Here is a 19,428-nt window from a genome sequence, read left to right on the forward strand (position 1 = left end):
ATGGGACCTTTTGCCTTGGCTTTGCTGCACTCTGGATGCACATTTTCCCCCATCCGAATTCTCAAAACTCTGCATGGGGGCTTATTGTTCAATTTGGGGGATTTCGATGGGGAAAATGTGCACGTAAAGCGTGGCACGTCCAAGGCAGAACCTCCCGTGCGTAAACGGCCTCAGGCGCTGCGATCCACGAAAGGCGGGGATGGCCCCGAGGGAATGCAGCCCAGTTCGTATGGGAAGGCAGCCCGTGCAACGGAAACAAGGGGGCAACATTCATGGAAGGTTTTGCATTGGATTTGCCACTCTTTAGATGCACTTTCCCCCAACCATATTCTCAAAACTCAACAATAAGCCGCCATGCAGAGTTTTGAGAATTCAGGTGGGGAAAATGTGCATCTATAGAGTGACAAATCCAATGCAAAACATTGTCGAAGGCTTTCACGGTCAGAGTTCATTGGTTCTTGTAGGTTATCCGGGCTGTGTGACCATGATCTTGGTATTTTCTTTCCTGACGTTTCGCCCGCAGCTGTGGCAGGCATCTTCAGAGGAGTCACACTGAAGGACAGTGTCTCTCAGTGTCCAGTGCGTAGGAAGAGTAATATATAGTCAGAAAGGGGTTGGGTTGAGCTGAATCACTGACCTGCAAAAAGTATCAAAGGTAATAATTACAATGATTAGCACATTACCTTTGATACTTTTTGCAGGACAGTGATTCAGCTCGAACCCTACCCCTTTCTGACTATATATTACTCTTCCTACACACTCGACACTGAGAGACACTGTCCTTCAGGGTGACTCCTCTGCAGAGGCCTGCCACAGCTGCGGGCGAAACGTCAGGAAAGAAAATACCAAGACCACGGTCCCACAGACCGGATAACCTACAAGAACCAATGCAAAACCTTCCACGAAACCTGCTAGGAAGCGTGCGTCTGTGCGCGCGCGCGCGCGAGCGACCCAGATGGAGGGTGGCAGCGATCGAGAGGCGCGCGCTCCCCGCCCGCCACTCACCTATGAACAGGATGGGGAAGGTGATGAACAGCAGGAAAACGTGCGGCACCACGTTGAGCGCGTCCACGAAGCAGCCGTTGTTGAGCACCCCGCCGCTCACCTGGTAGGCGGCCGAGTCGTTCTCGCTGCCGCAGAAAGCCAAGGGCATGGCGGTGGAGGCGCGGGGTCCAGGCGAGCCCGGGCAGCTAGGAGAGGACACGCGGGGCGGCGGGAGGGAGCGAGGCGAGAGCCCTTGGGGGGGCGGCGCTCGCCCACCTGCTCGCCCCTCCGCTCGCGCCGGAGCGCCGAGGCCCCTGCCCGCTCTCCAAGCGCGCGCGCCGGGCCGCCTTCAGAGATGGATGGGCGCGCGCGCACTGGACTGCCAAAGGAAGGACGGGGTGGGGTAGGGTGGGGGTGAAGGAGGCGGGAAAGCGAGGGGGCAGCGGAGAGGGGCGCGGGACCTGCTCTGGGACCGGCTGGCCGGAGCCTCCCGCCCGCGCCCTGGCCCCTCAAGCGGCGGCTGGGGGGGAAGGAGCTGCGGTTCCCGTTTAAAGGAGCCGCCTCCGCTCGTTTTGGGAGGGTCAGCCGTCTTTGCGCGCGCTCTGGCCTGGCCACGGGCCGGTGCCGAGGGGGGAGACGGGGCCGTTCGTGCCCGGGGAGATTTGGCCTTGGGTTCGCCGCTCTCGAGGCGCTCGTTTCCCCCATCCGGTTTTCTCAAAACTCTCCCGGGGGGTTTATTTTTGAGTTCTGGGAATTCAGATGGGGGCAATTGTGCATCTAGAGGGCGGCAAAGCCAAGGCAAAACCTCCCCGTGCGTAAATGGCCAGGGAGGCAAAACGCACGGGAGGTTTTGCCTTGGATTTGCCGCTCTCTAGATGCACATTTCCCCCATCTGAATTCTCAAAACTCTGCATGGGGGCTTACTGTTGAGTATTGAGAATTTGGTTGGGGGAAATGTGCATTTAAAAAGGTCAAGGTCCCCTGTGCGAGCACCGGGTCATTCCTGACCCATGGGGTGACCTCACATCCCGACGTTTCCTAGGCAGACTTTGTTTGCGGGGTGGTTTGCCAGTGCCTTCCCCAGTCATCTTCCCTTTACCCCCAGCAAGCTGGGTACTCATTTGACCGACCTCGGAAGGATTCAGGGCTGAGTCAACCTTGAGGCGGCTCCCTGAAACCGACTTCCGTCGGGATCGAACTCAGGTCGTGAGCAGAGCTTGGACTGCAGTACTGCAAGGCAAAACCTCCCGTGCGTTTTCGCCCAGGGTTTCCGTTCTATTTGCTGACCTTTTTTTTATCCAGCCGACTCACCACTCCTGCCTTTGTCGTCTGGTTGAAATATTCCTATTTCCATCATAGCTTGGACGTGAGCCCAGCTACAGCCTAGCTTGCCTTGAGAGACAGGAATCACCTAACGGAGTGCTCGCGGGGGGTGGGGGGAGTATGGGACAGGAAGTTGCTCCTTCAGGGAGAGCAGGTGCCAAGGGAACAAGTGTGAAGGGGCTGGGGTGACTTTGGGCAGGTGACCATAAGAAAAGCCCTGCTGGATCAGACCAAGGCCCATCAAGTCCAGCAGTCTGTTCACACAGGGGCCAACCAGGTGCCTCTAGGAAGCCCACAAACAAGACAACTGCAGAAGCACCATCCTGCCTGCATTCCACAGCACCTAATATCAGTTTTCAGTCACCTTTAATGGCATGATAATAAAATAGTAGTCACAAAAATACATGAATCTCCATACTCCATAGCACCTAATATAGTCGGCATGCTCCTCTGATCCTGGAGAGAATAGGTATGCATCATGACTTATCCATTTTAACTAGTAGCCATGAATACCCCTCTCCTCTGTGAACATGTCCCTCTTAAAGCCTTCCAAGTTGGCAGGCATCACCCCATCCTGGGGCAGGGAGTTCCACAATTTAACTATGCGCTGCGTGAAGAAATACTTCCTTTTATCAGTTTTGAATCTCTCACCCTCCATCTTCAGCAGATGACCCCGCGTTCTAGTATTATGAGAGGGGGGAAAGCTTCTTCCTGCCCACTCTCCATATCATGACCTGGGTCATCTGCTGAAGCTGAAGGGTGAGAGATTCAAAACTGATAAAAGGAAGTATTTCTTCACACAACGCATAGTTAAATTGTGCAGGTGTTCAGGTACAACCTGAACAGGGAGCTCTGCCCTCCCTTAGATCTGGTAACTTCGAAAGATCCCATTTACACAAACAGCAAGAAGTGAATGGGGGAAGACTAGCTCTTCCATGTGACAAAGGGCGAAAACGCATGGTCACTTTAGCCTCCTTTATTCCCTGTTTCAGCCAGGATTCAGCCAGGATTGAATGCATGCGTTTCGCCAAATGTGCGTTCGATCCTGGCTGAATCCTGGCTGAAACAGGGAATAAAGGAGGCTAAAGCGACCATGCGTTTTCGCCCAAAGGCTCTGCTGCATGGATGCAATGATTTTTAGTGCAAACTGCCCTCCCTCTAGTGGTGCAGACTCTTAAGCTCTGGACTTAATGGTGGTGTGGTCTTATGCTGCTCCGTTTAGAAGGCACCTTGGTTTGCTGCAAACTTTGCTCTCATATAGATCCTAGCAACACCATCACTGGGCCCAGCAATACTATCTCAGGTTCATACTCCTGCTCATCTTCTAATGTGATTTATGCCATCACATGCCAGCAGTGCATGTGTACATTGGACAAACAGACCAGTCCCTGCGACAAAGATTAAATGGACTTTAGCCTGACATCAGAAACCACAACATTCCTAAACTGCAAGATTCAAAAACTAGTGGGGAGACATTTTAACGTTTCAGGATGAGACTTCCAACTTCCGGCGTGACACTGCAGGATGCCCAAGGATGTGCTCTGTTACTGGTTTTATTTTTCCTTGTTTTAGCATTTAATTAAAATTAACCTTTCAGGACATTCAGTTGCTGATTTAAGAGTAGCAGTTATCTTACAAAGGGATTTCAAAGGGAGATAAGAAAGAGAAACTGCTGAATTACAACTAATAATGACTCTCAAGACAATGCATTTTCCTGGGCTGAATAGAGACCTAGGATTCCTGCCTCATTACCAATGCTGATTTCTCCATGCTTACTACCCCTCCGCATATCACACCTAATCCAATTATGCCTTCTATTGTCATTTACCTGCTATTGCCATTGGGTGTCTGAATCCATTCTTCTCTACTTAAGGACAGATGGACTCACATTCTAGCTGTATTTGAAGAAGTGATCTTTGTCTCACAACAGCTCATACCCTGCCAGAAATTTTGTTAGTCTTTAAGGTGCTACTGGACTCTTGCTCTTTTCTACTGCTACAAACAGACTAACATAGCTGCCCATCATGATCTAATATGTGCATTAGTACACTATATTCAGGACTATATATATACTGAAATTTTATGGTACAATGGGAAAATAAGTGCAGAATGGGCACAAATTCAGCTTCCTGAAATCTCAGCCTTCCCTAAAACCAGAAATTATGCAAAACAGAAAATCAAAATAAATTATGCAAAATAATGAAATTATTCAAATATGTTCAATTAATGTAATGTATCGATGTAATTGTTCAGCTTTCCATAACCAACAATATGAATAGCCTACATTTATCATTTTAACTTTTTATATGTACACACATATACTGAGTTGCTATTTAGGGGGAAGACCTCCTTTTTTGGGGGGGGGGCAAATAACAACTTCTCATGGCTGGTGTTCTTACTAGCTACATACTAGGATATAAGATATGTATCTCATGTATATGATAAACATACAATATCAGCTGAATAGCAGAGTTTATTCCCTTAATTATAGATTGGGGCTTCTCAGGCTTTATGGGTCTCTTCCCTTTTAGGACCCTCTCCAAGATTAGGAAATATGAGGATCTGATCATACTCTATTAAAGTCAAAGAACGTTACCACTGACTTCAGAGGGTTCAGATCAAATGTTGTGAGTGTTAGCAAATTCATCTGCTCACATTACTTTATATCTTGTAAAAATTCAGCAGAGGTCAGCTCCTTATAAGTAAATCAATCCATGCTCTTCACATTCACAGCTTTTACCCTGTGTGTAATACAGTGAGTAAATTAGTTTTTTCCTCCCTCCTAGGTGATTCCCAACATCCTGTAGAAAAGAAGCAGAGATCATTGCTGAATCAAAGATGAAAAGAGTCTGCTTTCATTTTGGCAAACAGCTGGTACTGTAGTACACAGAATCGGGTTACTTTAAGACAGGGTAAGCCTGCTTCAAGTTTTTGAAATGGTAAGTGCTTAGGTGGTTGTATATTTTCCTTGTCAAGAAACCGAGCTGGATGTCTGTGTGCCCCTTGACAGTAATAAAATGCCACTGCAGTTTTGGCACTGCAAGGACAGAAGGTCCTTTTGTAAACTCTAAACTCATGTCACTAAACATTTTAAGGGCAGTCTGAGCTTCCAGGAACATTCCACAGACAGCAAATGAAGCATAGAAGGGCTCTGTTTCCCGAATACTTCTTCATGAATTTGTGGTATCAAGTAATCTATGCTGTGAGGAGAGCTGGATTGTACCGTTAATGAGCGACTAACGATGCAATCCTAAAGGGGGGGGCAGAGCTGCACAGGAACTGGCGTGACCCCTACGCCGGCGTCCGTGCCACTTGCACCGTGCAAACTGGTACAGACGCCAGCACAGGGCAACTTATGTTGGACCTGGGTGCCGTACAGCAGCGCGAGCCTCCTGTGCCCATGCTGCCTTCTGGGCACCGGCATCCTAGGGGCGTTCCCGGGGTGTTCCCGGGGTGTTCCTGAACCCTTTTGGGCTGGAAAGGAGTGATTTTGCAGGCTTCGAGATATGCCTGCAAAATCGTGGCGCAGCCCCGTGGAACTCTATGGGGAGTTCCAAAAGGTTTTCCTCCAAAAATACTTTTCTCAATTTTTTGGCTTGCCACTCTGGCGACTGCGCCACCTCCACCCACCACCTAACTGCCCCCCCTTCAGGAATGGACTGCCCATATGTTCTGTTCTCAAAGAGAGGCGGCCCTTATCAAACAGTTTTAACAAACAGCTATATCAAACTATATCTCAACATCTTTTCAAAGAAATGGCCCTCTGTATAAAGTCTTGTATGGCTTTAACGATTTCTCTGATAATACTATGACATTGGATTTGAATTTACTAATTTCTACTATTTATTCTTTTCATTTGGTGTATTTTTAGTTATGTTGTAAGGTGCTTTCACAATTGGTTCAAAGGCAAAGTATAATTCTAAATGAATAAATAAATATCAACAAAAATACACCTAGTTCACATTTGATATTGGAGTGACTTCTGCATCTGTTTCAAATAGTTTGCTTGTTGGCCATAATAAGACAGACCAAGATACTAGTTTTAAGCAGTGATATAGTCATGGCACAGGAATATAGCAGACAACCTAAAATAATGTACTATACAACCATAATTCTTCAGATTTCAAACAAAAATCAGCAGCTAATATCCAAATTACTTTCGACTGCAACTGAGTTAAAGGAATGTTGCATTTAATTTGAAGCAACCATATAGCCGGATCTCATCAGATCTCAGAAGCTAAGCAGGGCTGGTCCTTGGATGGGAGACTGCCAAGGGATACCAGGGTTGCTATGCAGAGGAAGGCAATGGTAAACCACTTCTGTTAGTCTCTTTCCTTGAAAACCCTACTGGGTTGCCATAAGTTGACTGCGATTTGATGGCACTTTACATTTACATAAGTACTGAATAGACACCATTTAAAAAAATGGGTTTGAGATGGTGACCCACAAGGTTGCTTGTTGATTTCAGAATAAAAGAGTCCATTTATTATGTTTTAATAGCTGTTTTGCAAGTTGATTCATTGTTGAAGTTTGTTTCGTTAGGGAGACTGGTCTGTTGCTGGGCAGACTAGGACCCACTAGACTGAATTAAAAAAAATATAGAATGACGCGGAGGCAGACAATGGCAAAATGACCCCTGAATGTCTTTTGCCTTGAAAACACCACCAGGGGTTGCCATAAGTCATATGTGACTTGAAAGCAGAAAAGAAAAGAAAAAAGAAAGGAGGAACAAAGATGGAGGAAAAAGTAGAGCAGGGGCTATAAGAGGGACAGAAGAATAAAAACTGATGTGAAGAATCCTGCCTTTTGTCATCTTTCCTGCATTATGCTATAAAACCATCCCAATCAGTTTCACAGCTTGGATAGTATCGAGTCTCTTTGTTTATAAAATTACTGAGACGCTGCCCTTGTAAAGAGCTACATTTTGTGATAACAACATGATGACACAAGGGTTGGTGGAAATTTTTCTGTATGACTATGTTTAGAAGTATGTGTACAAAAAAAGATGCCATATCTGTTGAGGCATTAGTTTTGCTTGCTCATAGTGTCTGTTCTGTTTCTTATCTATGCTGACATTACCAGAAGGTGTGAACATGCAATCATAATGTGTCCAGATGGCAGGCAAGCAATACACAGCATGGTTACTTTTTTTTGACAGGAACCAGGAAGCATTCTTAGTAGAACTAGGGACAAGCAAAGATTCTAGAAAGGAATACTAGAGCTCATTTACGTTACTATTGGGAACCAGTAATGACCAATTTAAAGCATATCAAAATGTTATCCTTATTTGCTTCTGTCTTTAAAACAGCTTCTTCTTGCTTTGGATTCTGAATGGCAGGAAGTAAGCCTACAGTGAAGCCTGCCATCTTCTGATCTGTAGAGCAGGATGTGAAAGGTATGTGTGTGTAAAGTGCCGTCAAGTCGCAGCCGACTTATGGTGACCCCTTTTGGGGGTTTTCATGGCAAGAGACTAACAGAGGTGGTTTGCCAGTGCCTTCCTCTGCACAGCAACCCTGGTATTCCTTGGTGGTCCCCCATCCAAATACTAACCAGGGCTGACCCTGCTTAGCTTCTGAGATCTGACGAGATCAGGCTAGCCTGGGCCATCCAGGTCAGGGCGTGAAAGGTGTAGATTACTGTTTTTAAAGCAATCATTATCATCTCCTCCCTCATGAAGGAAACTCATCAGAAGAAATAGCTCTTGTGGAAATATCGTCAGAGATCTTTTCTGCTTCTGGATAGCCCAGGCTAGCCCAATCTTGTCAGATCCAGGGTGGGCCCTGGATAGTATTTGGATGGGAGACCACCATGGAATACCAGGGTTGCTACATAGAGGCAAGCAATGGCAAACCACCTCTGAATGTCTCTTGCCTTGAAACTCTTATGGGGTCACTGTAAGTTGGGTGTGACTTTGATGGCAAAAGGGGGGTTGCTATTTCAGTCAGTAGTGGAGGATAGGACTCATTATAATGGGTTTAAATTACAGACTGGAGATATTGGACTAGTAGGAAAAACATTTTAACAATAAATGTCGTTCAGTGGTGGAACTGGTTGCCCAGGGATGTTGTGTGCTCTCCCTCCTTGGAGATGCTTGAGCATAGATTTGACAGTTACTTGTCAGGGCTGCTTCAGGTCATCCTGTATGGTACAGGAGGTTGGACTGGATGATCTCTAAAACCCCTTCCAACTCCTTTTAAAAATTCTATGAGAAGTATTCTGCTTGCTAAAAGAGACACATGACAGAAGGCGCAGTAATGGTCTTTATTACAGGCCAGAGGAAGCTTCATAAATCTCTGGATTTCTTATGCTGATAGGAATAGAACTTCAGCTACGTGCACGTAAGAAGCATGTCTTCCCTCCGGGTGAAGGGGAAAATGTTCAGGAATGAGAATTAATCCTGTCCTGCATTTCCTGCACTGGGAATCCAGTGACATTTGCACTTTGAAACTTCCTTTTGAGCTAATTACAATAATGAAGCAGCAAGAATACAGAATAAGATTGAGGTTGCTTTGAGTTCCATTAAAGATGAAGGCTCTAGCGCACACTAGAAGACAGTGAAGATCAATTTCAAGATATTTTTTCTATTGATTTTCAATAACATTCTCACTCTCTTCTTTTGAATTTTGAAGTAAACCAATAATCTGAGGATTCTCTCATAACAAATAGCAATTGTGAAACACTATTAAAACACACAACAGTTCTCATGTTTGGCAACAATTATTTTATTTTCAAATAATTTTGTTCTGTTACGAGTCTCAGGTACTTTTTTTTGCCAATCTTGGCATGCTGGAACAGTAGTGCAAGTGAAATAAACCAAAAGTGTACTTGAATACAGAGAAATGAGGAAAATGTATGTACTCTGTCAACTAAGATGTAAGACAGCAGTTTTTAAAGCAATCAGTTTTCAATTGTTTATATCAATGTTCCTCATGAATGTTAAAAAAAAATTCTTCATGCTTTGCATATTAGCAAAATTTTGATCTGATCCAGAGAGCTGCAAAAACTGCCCACAGCTATGTGAGAACTGCTCTGCATAGAATCCCAGTGCCTAAGACACAAACTTCCATACAAGGAGAACAAATGGGTTACAAATTATTTACTGGATTTCTAGCCTTTTCTCCCATGTGGTATAGCTGACCTGCAGCGGAAATCTCTTTGCACCTTCTATCCTTGTGCTGCCCTTCTAACGTAGACTGTGGACCTTTTTGAGAAAGATAATGTAATGTGTTCACTGCAATACCACTGCAATGTAGTACAAAGATAAGAAATATTAAATAGTGGCAGAAGCTGTGCCCTTGTCTGTGACTTGGTCTGAAGTCAAGAATCTGGGTTTTCTAAGATCATAGATTGATTTGTCACACACTACGTGAAATTTACTTGTTAGTAAAGAATGCTGAGATATGAATTCTATGAAAAATGTCAATATCACCGGCGTGACAAGAATTCCTTTGAAAGTGTAAATGGAATGGATCCTATAGCCGCCAGAGTGGAAGGAGTATGACTGCAAGAGTGAGGGAAGGGGATTTCCCCCCCTAGATCTCCCATCTCACTACAGCCCCCATTTCATTCTACAACTCAATAGACAGTTTTCAGGGTGTGTGGGAAGGGGATATGGGGAAGATCCTTTTGTGTGAGCACCTTCCACTCACGCGACTGTTGGATTCAAACTACTAGATTGGATCCAGTGATCAGTCAGTGGAAGATGGTGACAGTTGAAGATCTTTCCCACGTTCTCCTCCCTGTAGTCATTTCCCAGTCTGGAAAAGTTTAGTCCCAACCATCTGTCTAACAGGATTCAACAAGTAGGTTGGATCCTCCTTTCTGGATCTTCTGACAGTGCAGCTCTGCTAACAGAAGAGAAGAAGAAGAGTTGGTTTTTATATGCTGACTTTCTCTACCTTTTCAAAGGAGAATTAAACTGTCTTACAATTTCCTTCCCTTCCTCTCCCCACAATAGACACCTTGTGAGATAGGTGAGGCTGAGAGAGTTCAGAGAACTGTGACTAGCCCAAGGTCACTCAGCTGGCTTCATGTGGGTAAACCAACCTGGTTCACCAGATTAGAGTCAGCCACTCAAGTTGGAGGAGTGGGGAATCAAACCCAGTCCTCCAGATTAGAGTCCACCGCTTTTACCAATTACACCATGCTGGAGAAGGGATGTTGTCCCCTTCCTCTTCCCCACTGTATCTTCCTAACCCATGTGGGGTGTAATCCATGTGGCTCCAACAACTCTGGGAATAAACTTTTCTGAGGTTGGAAAGGACAGCTGGGGTAGAGGAACATGGGAGAAATCTGTGGTCCTTGCATCTGCATAACACTAGATCCAACCCTCTATTATTGTTATGTTGAATCCAGTGTGTAAGTCTATTGACTTACACAAATAGTTGATTTACTGACTCATGCCCAAGCCTCTACACCAGCTATTCAATGTGTTAATGGTTGACAGAATAGGAGGTAAAATATGATTCTATTTTATTGCAAGGTCTGTACAAACTTGTCTTATATAGGTAAAAAATACAGCATAGAAAAGTGAACTTTTTTACCCATCCTTGGGTAAAAGGTTTCTGCATCTATAATCAAAAATATGCCTGTGAGAAATACAATTTTAAACCATTTCACATGCAGTGCACTTAAGATTGTTTCAAAATTGGCTCCTTATTATCATTTATAATCAGCTCTTCACCTATTGACAGTTATAACTAAACTTCAGTCTTGCCTTAATGGGCGGAAATGAATGACGAGTTCAAATTTGAGGTATCCAACGAATCCAAGAATCACATGTTCATTTAATTAACATTTCTCAATTGAAAGATGTTTGCGATTTGACAAAAGTGGTTCGATACCTATATATCTGTAGTTTTCTTCACAATGTATACATTTGGTCTCTCCCGTGTTATTAAAAAAATGTCCTGCAACAGGGAACAGGGAAAAATACATTTGTTAAAGTCCATCTTTGTCAAATTGTGTTAAGAACTGAGATAGTAATACAGAGTAACAATGGTATAAACTTGTGTTTATAGAATCTATCTGTTCTGAGAATATGGACAAAATACTTATGCAAAATGACATAAAAATAAGCAAAGCTGGAGGGAGGAGAAGTTGGGGATGATGCACAACCATCGGCATCTTTTGCTACAAGATCATGATATCCATGATAGAAGGAATTTTATGTCTCTTGGAAGGGAGAGATTAGGAAATGGAAATAACCAACCAAATTAGGTAGCAGGCAGTGAAAACAAACTAACAAAAAAGTGTAAGAAGCATCAAACTAGAAATATCAAAAAGCATCAAACTAGAAATATTTTCTAGAAAATGCCACCACATGATCATACCAAATAACCTTGCATGAAAAAGTCAACTTTAAAAAAATTTAGGCAATGCCAAAGAAAATACAGTAGCATGCAAAGTACAGGCACATGTTTCAGAATGAAAACATCTACACAAGAGTATAATATGTGCGCTCAGTTCTGTCAGTCATGAGAGAACAATGCAGTAGAAACCTTTCTCTGCACACAGATGCACTGCTTTCAAAAACTTCCCTGTTTAGGCAGGGACTGACAATGATGAAGAAATAGTGGGGCTAAATATAAAAGCTAAAGGTCCCCTGTGCAAGCACGGGTCATTCCTAACCCATGGGGTGACGTCACATCCCATCGTTTTCTAGGCAGACTTTGTTTACGGGGTGGTTTGCCAGTTCCTTCACCAGTCATCTTCCTTTCACCCCCAGCAAGCTGGGTACTCATTTCACCGACCTCAGAAGGATGGAAGGCTGAGTCAACCTTGAGCCAGCTACCTGAAACCAAGTTCCGTTGGGATCGAACTCAGGTCGTGAGCAGAGCTTGGACTGCAGTACTGCAGCTTACCATTCTGTAAATTCTGTAAAACCAACAGAAGTTGGTTTCAGGTAGCCAGCTCAAGGTTGACTCAGCCTTCCATCAATCCGAGGTAAAGGGGGTAAAGGGAAGATGACTGGGGAAGGCACTAGCAAACGACCCATAAAACCCAGTCTGCTTAGTCAACGTTGGGATGTGACATCACCCCATGGGTCAGGAATGACCCGGTGCTTGCACAGGGGGCCTTTACTTTACTTTTATATGTAAACTGATTATGTCAACTGATTAAATCTAGTGTGATGAATTTTGACAAATGGAGCACATGCTGCAGAGCATGGAAGGTTTGCTCCTTGTATTATTTGGGTCTTTCAGTCCCAAAGAGTTTACCCGCATATTGTAAGTTCCTAACAATCTCTAAATATTGATTTTTTCCCCTAAAGCAAGATTAAATGTGCTACCATCTGGCAAGTTTGCAGGGGTCCCTTTCCCTGAAAGGCTTTGTGCTTGTAAATCCAGAAAACTATATATAATTTGGCATTTCTTTATTGATTATAATAAATATGCCACTGCTTGTGATAAATGGATCATAATGTACATTCAAAAATGGACCCCAGCTCGACATGGAGATTGTTACTAAATTGTTAGCGGATGTTGACCCCCCCATGTGACTCCTGCAGTGGCAAAATTCTTGTGTATGGCATTCTCATATCATAACTATATTATTTACAATTATGTATTTTGGTTTTCCCCTGTATTTGCTTATGATCAATTGGTCTGTGAGCATAAATGAATAAATTGAATTGATGAAATATACAGGATTCAAGAAGTTATAATCCAAAGTAAATGAATGTATGCTTTATTGAAGGATATAAGATTAGGATGGTTGGAAGTTAAAATTAGCATTGCCAAGTTTAGCCATCCATAAAGAATCTTCTGTTCTGAGCCCTGCATGTTCTCCACTGAGATCCAATGATCACCAGAAAATCTTGTATCTAGGAATTGTCCTACTCATTTAATATATACATACAAACACAGATCTGATTCATCCACAGTTGGACTACATTACAGGAACGACAACTGTGTGTATGCATCAAACTGTCATAATTACAAGAGTCACTGGACTGAATCAGCAGAATTTGATAAACTATTTGTAGTTCAGTCCCACTGAAGGTCAATATTACCTAGTTTATAACTCTGCCAGGCACAAATAATTTATTTTAAAGATTTTGTGGGAATGAAATGTTTTACCTTCAAGATCTTCCATTGTCCAATCTTTGTACCATTTATAAAACTTCTCCTGATAGGTAGTTTAATAATCATTACACTTAACTGAATAGTTATTAAACTTAACTTATTCTTCTGGCAACCCACTGCTAACTGGTATCATGTCTTTCTCCAGTTTAACCTTCTCTGTCCTAATCCCATTTTCTTCAGATTTTCCACGTATGTTCAGCATCTTGTTCCTTTCTGTTGACAATTTTCCAGTGTGATTACATCCTTCCTAAAATAGAACTAAAACTGGACCTAAATCTGAAAAGTCCACCTGAGGCCGAATAAAAGGGGTCTAGATTAATTTTATGAACAAGTATAAAGCAGCAGAAGTGAAGTCTTACATTTCATCATCATATTCTTTGGGGGGAGATACTGCAATGATCAAGTCAATCCAATCCTGTAAAAGAAAGGTTAGATTTAAATAATCCTGAAATAATAAACCACACCTTTAAAGTAGACCTTTCCTCTTAGAATATAATAGTGAGAATGGCATTTTAATGCATACTTTTCTAACACTCTTACTGTACATTAGATGTTACCCATATATAATTGGAGGCTAAATGACATGGACTCTTGTCAAGCTAGTCTAGATGCGATATTTGTCATAGGAACTGGAATCCTTGTGGCAAGTTGGAGGCTATGCTTTGTTTTACTTGCACACAGCTTTTAAAATGTTTTATTTACACTTCTTTTAAACCCCACTTTTCTCCCCAATGGGGACCCAAAGTGACAAGTATATTGTTTTGTTTTCCTCCATTTTATCCTCACAGGCTGAAGCTGAGTGTGTGACTGGCCCAAGGTCATGCAGCTAACTTCCACATCATTCCCACTTGTCCAAGATTTCCATGGATTTCCTCTCCCACTACAGGCTAAAGGAGATGTTGGAAGAACTAAATGTTAAACTAGGATTTTGAGTCTGTCAGAGATGTACTACAAGGATTTTTTCATATGCAAAGTATGAAAAGACTGTACATAAAAGGAACACCTTTTAATGAAACAAAGTGGATGCTAATAACCTCCAGATTTATTCAATGAATCCGTGTATTTCTTAGCAATCTTTTCATTAACTGATAAATATAATATAGTTTTAAGTATGGGATTCCTATACCTCCTTAACCTTTATTTCTGTAAAAAGCAGGTTAGTTAACTTTTATCTTCTTGTTTTTATCCTTTAATAAACTGATTAATGATGAACAATCACTTCTAAAAAGCAGAGTGAGATATATAAATATCAGAAATGGACCGTCTAGATAAGAAAATAGCTGCTAACTTACCCCACCCATGTTCCAGGCTCTGGTGAGAGTTGCTTGAGCTTCCTCCAGCTTAACATCCAATAAAATCTTGCCATTCACAGCCATTATTTCATCCCCCTTTACAATTCCGCCTGGTAAAATAAATACAGGAAAGTCTCCCTGAATTTCATAGGCATTTTGTACCTAGCACTGTGAAACATTTGGAGTGTTTACTGAAGGGAAGAATCCTGGATAGTATAGACATATCATGCTGTTTAAAAATGAATTGGACAACCTAAATACTATTTTTTATAGTCATGTTTTTGAAAGGTGCTATCAGCTAGTTTGTAGCCTATGATAAAAATATCTCAATGGGAAGTTATGTTACACATCTCTTGTTTACCTGTGGTATGTGTGGCATATGGACTATAATCATACTGAGTCTACTGAAGTCACTCCTGGCCACAGGATAATCTTGTAATATGTAAGTATGCTCAACAATTAAAATGATACATTAAGCAAGAACGCTGCCGCAATGTAATTTATAACAGCGGGCACTGCAATAACAATATCAACAGTAGAAATGGAGGCAAGAACAGTTCAGTTAGGATTTTGACAGTGTTCTACATCATGCCCCAAATGGGTTTGTTTGTTTTTTAAATCTTGAGGTAAAGTCTTTTTGCAGTATGTTTAGCCATTTCATTTTAACCTTCTACCGATCAGGTAGCCAGTCACAGGCAAGCCAAGAAGTGACCAACCCTTCTTTCAGTTCCCACCTGTCTTCTAAACTAACTCTATCAACTGTAAGCTTCTTATTTAACTAAAGCCCTCATTTTGTTATACTACCTACCATGCTTGTCTGCAGCACCCCCTTCGTAAACAGCAGACACCACAATTTTTCCAATTGGAGAACCGATGCCTCCTTCAACCGCAAGATTTAATGACCCTTCCTATTAAAGAAATAGTTCATAAAAAATTAAAGAAACCAAACATATAATACCAACCTTGAATTGTTTCCAGGGTTAAAAACTGCACATACTTATTTTTGTAACAAAATACTGACAGTCATCACACACACTCACACTCACACACATATTGCTATTTGCAAAGTGGAACTGGAATGGAATAACCTTAAATCGTCACTTAGGGTGGCCACAGCCTGTGGTTTACAAACATACATCTGATGGTGTCATGCCTGCTCCTGCCCACCTACACTACATGTTGTGGCACTTCTGGGGACTTGCAGACTAGATGGACTATGCGGCAGGATAAGCATCATATAAAAGCACAAAAAATTACTTTCTTTGTTTTTAATTGTTTTCCGGTTCTCCCAACCCCCATTTCCCGACGGTTTTTATTGTAGTTATTGCATATATTCTACTGCATAGTGTTTGTAAAGTGCCGTCAAGTCGCAACCGACTTATGGAGACCCCTTTTGGGGTTTTCATGGCAAGATTCATCACATCTTAAACCTGTAATTCTTTTAGCTGTAAAATGGCCAGATTAGTAGTCACAGGGTTGCACAGATGCCCCATTCAAAACGGTAACTGCATTCTATAAAACTAACAGCCCACTCCTGAGCCTTCAGCGGCTGGAGATGGTGTGGCCGAGGTGCCCCCGTAGCGCCTCCAAAGCCATTTCCCAGTTGTCAAAAGGCTTTAAAAAGCCCTTTGAAGGTTTTAGTATTTTTAAATGGGGCATTTCACTGTGTGCTTTTCTAGAGCCAGAAGCATGTATTACTGCACCCAGGTATTTGAATTTGGTTATCTGTTCTATTATTATTAATGCTCCAAAAGCGCATTTTTGGCCATAAGCCAAAGGTGATGACTTTTGTCTTTGAGTAGTTAATGTCTAGATCAGGGGTGTCAAACTTGCGGCCTGTGGGCTGGATCTGACCCCAAGAGGGCTTTTATCCAGCCTGCGGAGCCGAGGTACCTAGTCCCCCTTTCCCCCCTCCCCCAGCCTTTTCTGGGCTTCCAGGGGCCCGTGTGTGGCCAGGGAGTGGGAAAGGCTTCTGCCCAGATGCGCGGGGCCGCATGCGCAGCCAGGTGTGTGGGGGAGGTTTTGGCCAGGTCATGGCAGGCCATGGGGCTGCTTGCGCGGCCGGGTGTGGGGGGAAGGCTTTGGCCCAGCATGACTGTGTGTGCGGCTGGATGTGGGGGGGGGGAAGGTTTTTCTCTTTTCCTCTTTTTCTGTCACTCTCCTTTCTCTCCCTCCCTTTTTCGGTCTCTCCCTTTCTTTCTTTCTTTCTTTCTTTCTTTCTTTCTTTCTTTCTTTCTTTCTTTCTTTCTTTCTTTCTTTCTTTCTTTCTTTCTTTCTTTCTCTGTCTCCCTCCCTTTCCTTCCATTTACGTCATATCCAGCCCTCCTAACCAATGAGTTCGACACCCCTGGTCTAGGTTTTCTGCTGAGCAATACTGTGCTATCCTTTGCGTGGCTCTTTTCAATCCCACCAGGGTCCTGGATAATATAACCACGTCATCTGCGTAAAGTAAAATAGAGATAGCACGATGTGCTGGCTTTGGGGGATGAAAAATGGGGCCTTTTAGGTGGTCAACTATATTATTGATGTAGAGGAAATTCTAGTACATTTAATGGATTGGACATAAAGGTGCTCATTCAGGAACAGACTTTACCTGTGCAAGGAGGGAGTCCTGCATTTTTTTTTTAATTTCCCAGTTTAGCTGTGTTTTTAGGAGCCTTAGGATCAGTGTTTTGGGTGGAAGTTGAACTTTACTGCTCTATCCAAACAAAGAAATAGCCTCCTAGAACCTTAACAGCTATCCTGCTTGTATCATATACATTACCTTCTTAATATGCAGAAGTCTGACATCTTTTCCCATTATCTGATCGGGGGAAAACTAGAACAAGTAAAGAAACACCAGTAAAACATAACTATTTTTCCAATGCAAATATATGCTGTGAAATACAAAACTTAAAATTATATATGAGCCCTTCAAGATCCAATCTTGGCAGAACACTCTAAATTACAGTCCTATAGACAAGTTCGTACCTTAGCTCAAAAATTTGAAAATATCCCCAATGTCAAAAGCAGAGAAACAAAACAACTGAAAGGTAACAAATAGCCTATATTTCAGACCCTCCTTACCATTGTATAGGGATCGAAGTCTTCCACATACTTCTGGAAGCCCTGGAAATAAAACGGATAATCAAAGATGTGCACGCAACCATAAATAAAAGCAAGCTAAGCTACAAAAGAACTGATGAAGAAACAGTTGCCAGCGTTCCTCCTGACAGTCAGAAGACACATTTATATAGCACCTTAAAACTGAAATTGTGTTTATGATTCAGTAAACAAATGAACAACATGGAGAAACCTATTGAATTTAGTGAGAATGCTTAGGATTTAGTTATTGAAAATTTAGTTTGTTTGGCCATAGTGAGAATCACAGCAAGTGAACCCATAATGAGTAATGTTGAACTCCAGTAGTGTAATTAAGGGCTGAACTAGATGGTACTAAAAGGCAGCATCCCCTGCACCATAGTGACCCTAACCAGAATCAGGTCCTAAGATGCTCTTAAAAGGAGTTCCCCAGCTGGAACTGACTCAAAATGGCAGGGCATCCCCAGGAGTAGGGTTGCCAGCTCTAGGTTGGGAAATTCCTAGAGATTTGGGTCTGGAGCATGGGGAAGGTGGAGTGCTCAATGGGGGATGTCAGAGAATCAACCCTCTCAATCTGCCAACTTCTCCAGGAGATCTGATCTCTGTTGTCTGGGGATCAGCTGTAGTTTCAGAAGAATTCCAGTCCTCAGCTGGAGGTTGGAAACCTTAAGGGATGCCTGTATCATCTAGTTTGGCCCTATGCCTGGCCAGCACTAGTTATTTCTGATGGTGCAGCAATGTAGGAGGCATAGCTAAGATGGAACTGATGCACATACAGCCAAGGAAAAAATCCTTCTAAAATCCATTTGTTCTCAACTAGATACACAGCAAAAATCCAGTTGTCCTATGCATGTAATTTTAAAACTGTTCCAAAAGATTGGCTTCACTGTTCCACAGAAACAACACAACCAGGGGCAAAGAGAAGGAGAGACAGTATGGTCTAGTGGCATTTCATCTGGGAAAACCCTGGCTGAAATCCCTGTGCCCCAGTTTGACAGATATCTAATATGATTATAAATTACTTGCTCCATCACAGAATAGGACTAATACTGCACTTATCCTAAACATATACTGGCAAATAAATGTCACCAAGGAACTAAGCTAGACTTACTTCCAAGTGAACTGTTTTAGGTTAGAGCTATAGAGCATTTATTTCAGTGTAGTTTAGGAATATCAGATTTTTTTCTACCTTGCACCCATTTTTAAAAATTGAATTCTGATTTTGTAAGGATTCTAGATTTCAGAGCACAAAGCAGAGTTGCTTCCAAGCTGCACAACTAATATTGTTGTGTAATATGGTATATAAGAAATTCTTCCATTCTGCTCAGCAAAGTTTGAAGCCTTCCTCCTGCCTAAAGAGCCACTTCTGCTGGGGGAAGATTTCTCAGGCTACAGGAAGGCTTCAAAGATTGTTGAGTGGAGTGATAGATACATCGTTATATTTTGTAAAGAATACTAACATGAAAATAAACCAGACACTCCATATCAGAATGGGAAGTTAATCTAGGCATCCCACAGATTTTGAGTAAATGTTCTAGAATAAGTAGTCATAATTTGAACAGACCCACTGATCTGTTATGAGATTTAAGGAAGGTCACATGATCTTCCTTTGTTTTGAAATCTTCATAACAAACAGATATTGTCCCTGAAGTATAGTTTGC

At 42.6% G+C, this 19,428-nt stretch overlaps 2 protein-coding genes across 3 annotated transcripts in view; both read right to left on the minus strand.

The window, feature by feature from the left end:
• The window catches only part of ABCC8 (ATP binding cassette subfamily C member 8), an 81,596-nt gene extending 80,422 nt beyond the window's left edge, over positions 1-1,174 (minus strand). The window contains exon 1 of one of the 2 annotated variants that reach the window (XM_056851341.1): positions 1,006-1,174. In XM_056851341.1, the coding sequence (XP_056707319.1) occupies positions 1,006-1,153 (148 nt within the window). In that variant the 5' untranslated portion in view covers positions 1,154-1,174. The remainder of the gene's footprint in view (positions 1-1,005) is intronic. The other variant, XM_056851340.1, reaches the window with a different exon arrangement.
• A 9,986-nt stretch (positions 1,175-11,160) lies between these two features.
• The window catches only part of USH1C (USH1 protein network component harmonin), an 81,340-nt gene continuing 73,072 nt past the window's right edge, over positions 11,161-19,428 (minus strand). Inside the window, exons 16-21 of the mRNA XM_056850969.1 lie at positions 17,753-17,794; positions 17,451-17,504; positions 15,495-15,594; positions 14,687-14,796; positions 13,754-13,809; positions 11,161-11,216 (exon numbers count right to left, since the gene is read on the minus strand). Coding sequence (XP_056706947.1) covers positions 11,204-11,216; positions 13,754-13,809; positions 14,687-14,796; positions 15,495-15,594; positions 17,451-17,504; positions 17,753-17,794 — 375 coding nt within the window. The 3' untranslated portion in view covers positions 11,161-11,203. The remainder of the gene's footprint in view (positions 11,217-13,753; positions 13,810-14,686; positions 14,797-15,494; positions 15,595-17,450; positions 17,505-17,752; positions 17,795-19,428) is intronic.

This window comes from Euleptes europaea, chromosome 6 (assembly GCF_029931775.1).
Source record: "Euleptes europaea isolate rEulEur1 chromosome 6, rEulEur1.hap1, whole genome shotgun sequence".
NCBI classification, from domain to species: domain Eukaryota; kingdom Metazoa; phylum Chordata; class Lepidosauria; order Squamata; family Sphaerodactylidae; genus Euleptes; species Euleptes europaea.